Consider the following 10,675-nt stretch of genomic DNA (forward strand, 5'->3'; position numbering starts at 1 on the left):
AAAAATCCTCTAGACCCATGTGGTTTCACAGTTGAATTTTGCTAATTATTCAAATAAACAACTAATTCTATTTTTTTAAAGATTTTATTTACATGAGAGAGAGAGAGCACAAGCAGAGGGGAGGAACAGAGGGAGAAGCATAGTCCCCGCTGAGCAGGGAGCTTGATGTGGGACTGGATCCCATAACCCTGAGATCTTGACCAGAGCCAATAGCAGATGCTCAATGACTGAGCCACCCAGGTGCCCCTAAACAGCTAATTCTAATCCTACACAAAACATCTAAGAATAGAAAAAAAGGAATATTCCCCAACTAATTTTAGGTGACTAACAGAATCTTGGTACCAGTTGATTAGAGAGAAAGTACGAAAATGGAAAACTATGAACTAATTTTCCTTGTTAATGTCAATGCAAAAGACTAGCAAGATGAAGCCAGCAACTTAATAACAATAAATATGCCATGACCAGTATAGTTTATCCCCGGAATGCAAAGACTTTCAACTTGGAAAATCCCTGAGTCTGGTTTGAGCTCCTTTAGTTGATTTAAAGGAGGAGAAAACATCTGATCATCTCAACAGATGCAGAAAACAAATTGGTGAATTTCAGTGGACATTCATAATACTGGCAAGTACTGTTCTTAATCTGATAAAGTATATTTTTCAAATATTAGAGCAGACATTGTTCATATGATATTTATTACCTTATGGGTATTTACTTTAAATTAGGAATAAGACACTTACCCTCTCCAGTCATGGGTTTTGATTATGTTTTATGTGTTTGAAATATTCCATAATAAATGTGGTATGTTTTTAAAATGTACTACTACATTCATGATTCATTTGTATGAAACAAAATGTTACTTCCTTTTGAAAAGAAATTGTTTGAATCATATTGCTGCTTCCTGTTGCCTTTTTCATACACTTTTAGTTGCTTCATGTGCACGAGATCTTCCTTGATTGTCACTACAATTGGGAGCTAGTAATCTGGTGCATCTCGTTAACGCTTTTTCTCCTAAGATTTGTTACCCTTGGATCAGAAACAAGTAAAAAATATAGCAATACCTCAATATTACTTACTGAACAGGTGAGAATGCATGTTTGTTCTCTTACAAGTTAATGTCTATAATCTACATGTTAAACTACAAATTTTTTCATTTACTTCAAGTTTTTTAGGAACCTATTGTTAGATTGCATTTGTGTACAAAGCAAAACTTGAAGTTTGATAGAACACAAACCTCATCTTCAGTGCTCCTGACTTGATGCAGATTTCAAATCTAATCTGCTGTTTTTCTGTTGCACTTTTATTTGACAAGAGGGAAGTACTACTTATAGAAATGATGAATTTTAAACCATTAGTGGAATATATTTGCTGTGCAGTGTGGCACAGCCATATTTGAATAAGTATGACTTTTTATTCAATGGGAAGAGTAAAGAATAGTAGTTTTGATGGTTAACTTTATTTTGTGTGAATTTGTTTAACAGTTTCCTTACCATTTCATAGGAATTATTCAAAGAAACTTACAGCCAATGAAACCTTTTTTTTAAAGATTTTTTAATTTTTTTATAAACATATGATATATTTTTATCCCCAGGGGTACAGGTCTGTGAATCGTCAGGTTTACACACTTCACAGCACTCACCATAGCACATGCCCTCCCCAGTGTCCATAACCCTACCCCTCTTCTCTCAACACCCCTCCCCCAGCAACCTTCAGTTTGTTTTGTGAGATTAAGAGTCACCTATGGTTTGTCTCCCTCCCAATCCCATTTTGTTTCATTTATTCTTCTCCTACCCCCTAATCCCCCATGTTGCAATGAAACCTTTTTTAGTACTTTTTTCAAGGATAGTTTGATTTTAAAAAATTGGTAACCCTGTTACAGGAGCTCAAACGGAAAGGGGAGAGGAACAAACCAACTAACTGATTTCCTTTACTCCAGTTCTCACTCATTCTTTAGGTTGCTTTGGCTCTGAGACTAAAGTGTTTCACCTGTTATTAAATAATGACATCTAGTTTGCCTTTCTTATGTCAGCTTTCATTATACTTGAAAAGTTTTAAAAAGTCCTTGACTTCTTATAAAATACCATGTTTATTGTAGGGAATTTGGGCTATACAGTACAGTATGAAGGAGAATATTAATGTCTTCTGTTATCTCAATCACCAGAGAACTGCTGTTAATATTTCAGTAACTATCTTTCAGTTGCTTTTAAAAATGAGTATCTGTTGTAATTTTAAGTATTTTCTAACTATTCTTTCCTTTTTTATAAAAAGATAAACCTCTACTTGAAAATGGAGAAGAAACCTAATAAAAAAGAGGAACTGACACTAGTGAATAATGTTTTAAAGCTGGCTACTAAACTGCTAAAGGTAAAAATAAATTGAAAATGGATATAATGTAGAGTATGCTGTCTTAGCACTATATCTGAGTCTTCTGTGCAGATCCTACCTTGTGTTTGGGTTTTATGATTGTCCAGATTGTTTCCAAATTATATTTGACCAAATTTATGCCATGAGTCACAGTAATCCAAATTTGAAATTTTAATAACTTTTTAAAAAACTAAAACTTTAGTAATGTCTGAAGTATTGTAGAGGTTGGCATCTTTGGAAATTTTGCCTCCTAGAACTTAAAATAGATTTCAAAAAGGAAGATTTTTTTTTTTAAAGATTTTATTTATTTATTTCACAGAGACAGAGAGGGAACACAAACAGGTTGAGTGGGAGAGGGAGAAGCAGGCCTTCCACCAAGCAGGGAACCCGGTATGGGGCTCGATCCCAGGACCCTGGGATCATGACCTGAGCCAAAGGCGACGCCTAATGACTGAGCCACCCAGGCGCCCCTCAAAAAGGGAGAATTTAATGTTAACTTGGAAATTTTCTTATTTTGTATTTCTGAAAGCAGTCTTCTGCTTGGCCTGAGTTAGCTTAAAAAGTAGAAATACATATATAATAAATATGTATTACCAGTAAACATTTGAATTTTTAGATCATTTCTTATAACCATTAAAAAGAATTAATTTCAAAATATCTGATTTCATAATAATAACTCCTTGGAGGTAATTTGATAAAATATTTTTAGCACTGCTTTACAGTATTGGTAATGCTTTTCTCTCTTAAAAGGAAAATGTCTTTTTAAATCTTAATTTTCATAGCAAATTGAATACAATTCTTAGAGATGTTTGTAAGTGTTCAGAGAATGGTACAAAATTAGTTGTGTCTCAATGCTATGATTATTTCTTCAGTCAGTTAAAAAGTCTTAATGGGCTCTACTGCCTCACAGCATACCCTAAGCCTGGACAAGGTTCTGAAGAGGTGGGTGGGCTTGTTGGTGTCTCTGTGGGCAGTGTCTTCAGAGTGTAGGCACTGTGCCAGGCAGGATGGGACTTAGGAGTGGCTTCAGTCCCAGAGTAGAGAAATAGGAGATAACTAAAGTACAAAGCACAACAATATGATCCTTTTTGATCGCACACAGTTGTACACAGTCTTCTACTCAGAAACTAAGGACTTAATATCGATTGTTCCCTCTCTCTCCCACTTCACTGCAAAGAAATTCTGAGGTGCATTGATTCAACCTCTCAAATAGCTTCCAGTACATCCCCACTTCCCTGTCAGCTCTGCACTGGGTCTGACCCTCATTGTCTCTCACTTGAGCTCTGATCCATTGAACCCTCAAGGCCTTCCTGTTTCTAGTCTCCCGCCTTTCCAACCTGTCCTCCACATTGCTTCCCCTCTGCCAGCGATCTTCCTCACCTGCACAGCGCATGCACTTCTCCCCTAGTTAAATTCGCTGGTGCCAGTCTGTCAGTCCAGTCTGCACCAAGAATGACCCTTACCTCAGTAACTGGTTTTACAAATTTGAAGGACTTCTTTCTGTGCACTCAGGCTCTAAAAGGTAAGCAACCTGTAGTGATTCAAAGGAGCCATGTTCTCATGTGTCTTATGAAATGCCTGTTATCTCTTCCCACGAAGTTTTAGAAACACCTTCCTCTAGGGCCTGTACCTCTTATATACCCGTCTTCAGCGGGAGACTCACAGTTGAATTGTTTATTTGCATATCTGTTAGACTATAAGGTCCTTCAGCTCAGGAACTGAATCCTAATTTCCCAGAGCCTAACACAGGGCCTGTCATATAACTTTAAATCTGAGAATCAATACATCATTTCCTATAGGAGGCATCAAGACTGAGTGTTCCTAGTCCAGATACTTTTCAAGTGGGCTCCAGAAAACATGGTTGTTTTTAACTGGGTTTAAAATTTAGCCTTCTATATGAATTCATTGTTGGCCTACAGATCTGCTTAGGAAAGAACCATAATCCCACTCTAAACTTTTCTGGGATTTTACAGTAATTACATTTTTTCAAGTTAATTGAATTATCCCTTCTACCAGTCACTGGTGATTTTTGTCGTCAAGATAATGTACTGATCTTTTTCATCAGGATATTTTCTTTTACATTGTGTTTAATGTACACAATGCCAGTTTTGTTTTGTTTTTTAACTCATGTTCATTATTTTTGTTAAATATGAGATTCAGGATCACATTTGTTTAAAAGAGCTTCCACATATGTATTTATATATATATGTTATTATAAGGCACACAAAATAATTTTAAAAGGGAAGACGGTGAAAGATTGAGATTCTGGGAATCTTAAGAATCAAAACTTTCCTTCCTATATGTAACTTTCCTTTATTACAAAACACTTTTCTAAAAACGTACTATAGGTCCCAGCCAGGAAACCGTATCTTGTCAGTAGTTGATCAAGTTGTTTTGGGAGAGCTCTTCCATGCAACAGTGCGTTTAATTTCCAGAATAAATGTTGAATTGCAGAAAGAAAGAAAAAAGTTTCAAGGTGAACTGCCTTTGAGTTTTAACAAAAAATGGCACTTGAACAAAGGCCACATGTTAGATGTTAGAAACTCATGGGGCATCCTATATTTTAGCAGTGGCCCAGAATAAGAAATGCTTTTTGACTGATCTCTTCCAATAAACTCGTAATAATAAAGCATATTAAATCTTTGAATCAGTCAGTTCTTATATTCAAAAAGTAATTGTTGGGGCACCTGGGTAGCTCAGTGGGTTAAAGCCTCTGCCTTTAGCTCAGGTCATGATCCTAGGGTCCTGGGATTAAACCCCACATCGGGGAGCCTGCTTCCCTTCCTCTCTCACTGCCTACTTGTGATTTCTGTCTGTCAAATAAATAAATAAAAATCTTTAAAAGAAAAAAAAGATACTGTTCTCTTCCATGTTCTCTTCTTATCTTCGAAAATGTTTTCAAACCTCTTGATAGCTACTAAACCAGTACTTTACTAGTCATTCTTTTGAGACAGAAATTAGAGTTATAAATTTAAGTTATAGAGTTTTTTAATGAAAATCACTTCTAAAAAAAAAACAAAAACCCACGAGGTGTACTTACTTCTTTCAAGTTTAATCAAGTTTATCCTTTCTAAAAGTACCCGTAATTTGAAACTGTTTTTTGAAAGTGTTTTTTGAAAATTCTCTATTTTGCCCTGAATTTGTTTAACTGATAATTCTTAATGAGTTTTCAAGCTCATGGATTTTTTTTCTCCTGCTAGGAATTGGACAGTCCTTTTAGATTATATGGGCTTACGATGAATCCACTGCTTTATAACATCACCCAGGTTGTCATCCTGTCCGCCGTCTCTGGTGTTATCAGTGACTTGCTTGGATTTAATTTAAAGGTAAGCCCTTCCTAGTACTTTTTTATTTCATAGTGCCCTGTTATATTTTGTGACATTTATTTTACCCTATCACTCTTTTGAGATCTCCTGTGTGCAGTGATGAAGTCATTTTGATAATACTGTACAAAGAGAATGAATAATATTCTTGGTTTATAATGCTGACGGAACTCCTCATTTGGAACAGTGTTCCTACAAATAGAACTCTTTTATGGAATAAGTCAAAGGCTTTTTACTTATGTAATCCGAATCTAATTTAGGTGATAAAACAGGAAAAGAAGAGCCTTATTTCTTTTTTTAGCCAAAAGTGATATTATCTATTATATAGCCATGCATACATACATCCTCCAACATACACACAGCTCCTAGTGAATAAGGTGTAGATTATTCATATTAAACCAGAAGTATGTATATACTGCTACTTCCCAGTAAAAGAAAGCAAGGGAAATCTTTCACTTTTTTATTTTAAGGTGAAATCTTCTTTAAAACATAGGGATAAAGGAGTTTAAATTAGTAGAGCCTGCCCTTGTTTATGAATGAAATTCAGATAAAAGCATTATGTGATGTAATTTAGTAAGTTGCAGTATTAAAACTGACGCTAATGGTTACTACTTCTATTATTTTTTCACTAGCTGTGGAAGATTAAATCATGACAATTCAGAGAAAAGAAGATGTAGCCTCTTTTCCAGAATAAGAGTACCAACTAAGCTGCCTGAAAGCAGTCACTGACTCTTTGCTTCAGGAGTCTCAGCTGGGAAATCGAAGTGTTTACATCAGACTGTCTTGTGCAATTCTTATATTTATTTTACTTGTTCATTGTTTTTTTACATTTATTTTAGTCTTTATATTTTATTTTTAGCATTGATGTACTTAGTTGTTGTTGCAAGGGTGATAAAACTGATATCCAGATACTTGAGATCCTGGTAATTGTTCATAAATAATTGACAAAATAACAAATTGTGAGACTCAAAGCCATTGCTAAGTACTGTTTGTCCATCGATGCCGTGAACTTGCCTTACTTGAGGAAAACGTCTTTAACATTGGAATATTGCATTCGATTCATCTAAACACAGAAAGTATGTTCTTTGGTAAATCAAGATCCAGTCAGGGTTGTTTTGAATTATTTTGGAACAATGCCAGGATCTACACTGATTAAGCTGCAGTTATGCACCCTTCAGTATTAATATATATGGTATTACATAACAGGTCAACAAGTGCTCTTTGATGATAAAACTCTTAATAGAGCAATAATTGTAAATGGTTACCATACTGTAAGATATTTTGATAAAAATTAACTAGTAATAATTGTATTTATTTGAAACACTGGGCTGTTTGCACAGCTCCAACTGTGCATGCTCAAAATGTGCACTTTTTAAAATTGTTACTTTTAAATGCGTATCTTTATATGGGATATGTTATAGTGTACTAGGGCATGATCTGGTATCCTTTTGAGTGAGGTACACACTCATCTCACAAGTGAAGTGCCTATTGATATTACTAAAGTACATTATGTTTACTCAAGTAAAATAATTTTTCCCCATGGTACACTATAGTGTATACACACTCAAATGAACAACTTAAGAATAAGGTTAAGAACCAGTAGAATATTCCTCTGATTGCTAGTTATAAAACTATATCCAGATTTTCAGAAAAGAGCTTCAGTTTGCAAATTCTATCCTGTAAACTTAACCTGGTGCATCCCCCTCACCCTCAATTTTATAAGGGCTATTTTAGATGCTTTTAACCTGGAAAGTTTCCTACTCCCCCACCTCCACCCCCCGCCACACACACACATGCAATTTGCCAAGTGTCCAAATGAGAATTTATCATGTTGGCATGTTAGGTAAGTAGGGCGAATATGATGGTATCTTACATTAGGCCTTGATTTTAAGTTGTTATATTTGTACAATCAAGAATATATTAGGAATTACATGAAACATGAAATGTTTTTGCAGTTTGTTTTTTTTTTAAACTGGGTATCTAGTTTCTAAAACAAAGAATTTATTTGAAACAGTATAGAATTTTCTTGGTGCAAGGTGTATCATGTTGAATATCCTCACATTTTTTACCATGTTTTAGGGAATTTAAAATAATTAATTGTAAATGATTTATTTGATTGGTGCAGTTTTAATCCCCAAGTCATAATCTTAAGATCAGGAATGTGTAGAGAACAGAGCCATGTCATAATATCACTTTGCTCTTACCATTCCTTTTGATCAGCCTCAATTCAGCCTCATTGTGCAGTGTATTTTCTTTGTGTAAAAAACAACAAAAGCAATTTGTTTTACTTTCCTATGTTCTCATATGTTTAATAATGACCAAAGTGCATTCTGAGTTTTTTCAAGGAATGTATTACTGGAGCTTTAAGAACATACTTATTTTCTCATGTGATAATTAGGCTTTGTTTGATATGTTTCTTCTTCCTCTATTGTCTAATGTTGAGGTTGTTTTTAGGAATTATATTTTATAAACTTTTTCAGAATAAGGTACATACCTATACAGAACTTAACATTTTGCACAGAATATATCAAATATATTTTGAAAAAAAAAGTACAGCATGAGTTCTGTTAGGAATAAAAGATAAAACTATTGTATCTCACAAAAAAAAAAAACTTATTTCAGAATGGAAATATTTTTGAGAAAGGTAGCTGAGTATACTGATGTAGGGAAATGCTTGTTTTGGATTGAAGTTCATTTTAACTTAAGAGTTGGGAGTTGATTTGTTGAGTACAGTATACCTCTCAACAACCTATAAATAATATGAATTATGTCACTAATGTGGGCAGCAGTAGAATACCAAAAGGAAAAAAGTCATTTTAAGCAATTTCAAAACATTAATGGAACTGTTTTCAAAGCAGAAATATTGACATTTGCTGCCTTTAAGAATACCATGAATGTAAGAAATGGAAAGAAATTGTAACATATCACATAATATAGAAAAGGCAGTTCAAAGATAGAATTGTGGCAGATGTTGTGTGTTAACTGTTGTTTCTTTGCCACATGTGTTGTATTTGAAAGTTTGAACAGCAAGTTTAAAATAAAATATTCTATGCTGACAGTGTTAAACTGGAGGTGTTTCCTGTTTGTTTGTTTTTTCATTTTTAATTCATATGCATTTCTATGGTAATTTTGTATTTGCTATAGCATGAACTTTAGTTATAACTCTTAGATTTCAAGGGACTGGAAATAAATTCTTTTAAAATCCCTGACATTTAAAATTTTGTTATGATTCTTAACAGGGAAGAATAATAATACATATGCAGGTCTTTCATCACCAAAATGCTATGATATCATTAAATTTTTTTTTTTTTTGCTTGTTTGTTTGTATTTAAATACAGAAAACTGGCTCTGGCCTGGGATATTAAAACTCATTGTCAGAAGGATAGTGGTATTTTTAATCAAACAGTTTTGCCACATGAGTTCAGCATGAGAGATCATGGCCAAAAATAAGATGGGTAAGCATTCTAATATTTCTATTACCTAATTGGTACAAGTGTTAATAGGATTTTAATAAATCAGGGACTATTAATTCAAGTGTACTTTCAAACTTACCTTAAGCTTAAACTGGCTCTTTTTTTTTTTTTTTTTTTTTAGAACTGGCTCTTTTAAAAATGAATCTCCTTTCCGACTGCAAAATGGAGCACATGACTAGCAACTCCTTGAATTGCTATATCACTTAGAACACTAATACTCCCACCTTTTTTCATTCACAAATGCTTATCAATAGCACTGGTTCCCTCTCAGAGCTCAGCTCCTGGGGATGAGACTGTGGATCTAGGAGACAGTATATTTTCAAAAAAAGATATTCTCCAAATAATTTGGAAAATTTGTCTCACCTGTCAGTCCTCACTACCTTGAGAATTACTACCTTAAGTTCAGGAATTCCATGAGATTTTACCTATATTCCTAGCACATAAAATGGTACCTAGTATATAAAAAATCTCAGTCTGTTTACTAAATGAATGAATAAATGAATGACCTGAGTTAAATAGAACCTTAGATACCACCTAGTCCAAAGTTCTTATTTTACCAGATAAAAACACAGACCACAGAAGAGGTTAAGAATCTTGCCCAGGGTTGCTCTAGTTAGGTAATGATAGAACCCACAATCTCTTTTATTCTCTTGGAAAGTATATTCTGTAGAGACAGGAGGATGGTGCAATAGGAGGACCTTAGGCTCGCCTCATCCCGTGAATACAACTAGGTGATTATCAAATCATCCTAAGTACCCCAGAAATTGACCTGAAGACTGGCAGAACAAACTCCACAACTGAAGGTCGAGAAGAAGCCACACTGAAGAAGATAGAAGTATGGAGACATGGTTTAGGGGAGAAACAGATCCTGGCTGCTGTGGAGGGGAGGTAACAGTGGTTACACAGAAGGCAGAGAGAGAGAGCAGCTCACAGAGGAACGCAGAGTAACATTTCCCTATAGCCATTAGTTTAGAAAATCAGAGGGCTGAATTTTGTGAGTTCTTGCAACTAGTGAGGCTTAAAGCCTGGAGTTTGTGGGTTTTTTTGTTTTGGGGTTTTTAATTTTATTTCTTTCAAGATCTTATTTATTTGACACACAGAGAGAGAATGCACAATCAGAGGGAGCAGGAAAGGGAGAAGCAGGCTCCCTGCTGATCAGGGAGCCCAATGTGGGGCTCGATACCAGGACCCTGGGATCATAACCTCAGTTGAAGGCAGACAATTAACCAGCTGAGCCACCCAGATGCCCCAAGCTTGGAGCTTTAAAGGTCAGCGGGCTTGGATGGAATATAGCCTGAAGAGAACATGGTTCCGGAGACAAGGGAGGCAAACAACCAGTGGGCGGCCCGGGAGGTGAGGTGGGGTGGGGGATGGGGACAGCATAGAAACAGTGATCTGGAGCACACAGTGAAGAGACCATTTGCTCTTCTCAGAACATATCCCAGAGTGGCAGTATTCATGAAGACACGTTTTTGGGAACAAAGGCGCTGGCCAGTACCATTTTCCCTCCCCTGCCCC

The 10,675-nt window shown here is 35.3% G+C and overlaps 1 protein-coding gene across 3 annotated transcripts in view; it reads left to right on the plus strand.

Moving 5' to 3' along the window:
• PHTF2 (putative homeodomain transcription factor 2) overlaps positions 1–8,750 on the plus strand; it is a 120,673-nt gene extending 111,923 nt beyond the window's left edge. For all 3 annotated transcript variants that reach the window (XM_044245890.1, XM_044245891.1, XM_044245892.1), the window contains 4 exons: positions 925–1,080; positions 2,266–2,361; positions 5,562–5,687; positions 6,317–8,750. In XM_044245890.1, the coding sequence (XP_044101825.1) occupies positions 925–1,080; positions 2,266–2,361; positions 5,562–5,687; positions 6,317–6,337 (399 nt within the window). In that variant the 3' untranslated portion in view covers positions 6,338–8,750. The remainder of the gene's footprint in view (positions 1–924; positions 1,081–2,265; positions 2,362–5,561; positions 5,688–6,316) is intronic.
• Positions 8,751–10,675: the final 1,925 nt, after the last annotated feature.

Source organism: Neovison vison, chromosome 4, assembly GCF_020171115.1.
Source record: "Neovison vison isolate M4711 chromosome 4, ASM_NN_V1, whole genome shotgun sequence".
Taxonomy (NCBI): domain Eukaryota; kingdom Metazoa; phylum Chordata; class Mammalia; order Carnivora; family Mustelidae; genus Neogale; species Neogale vison.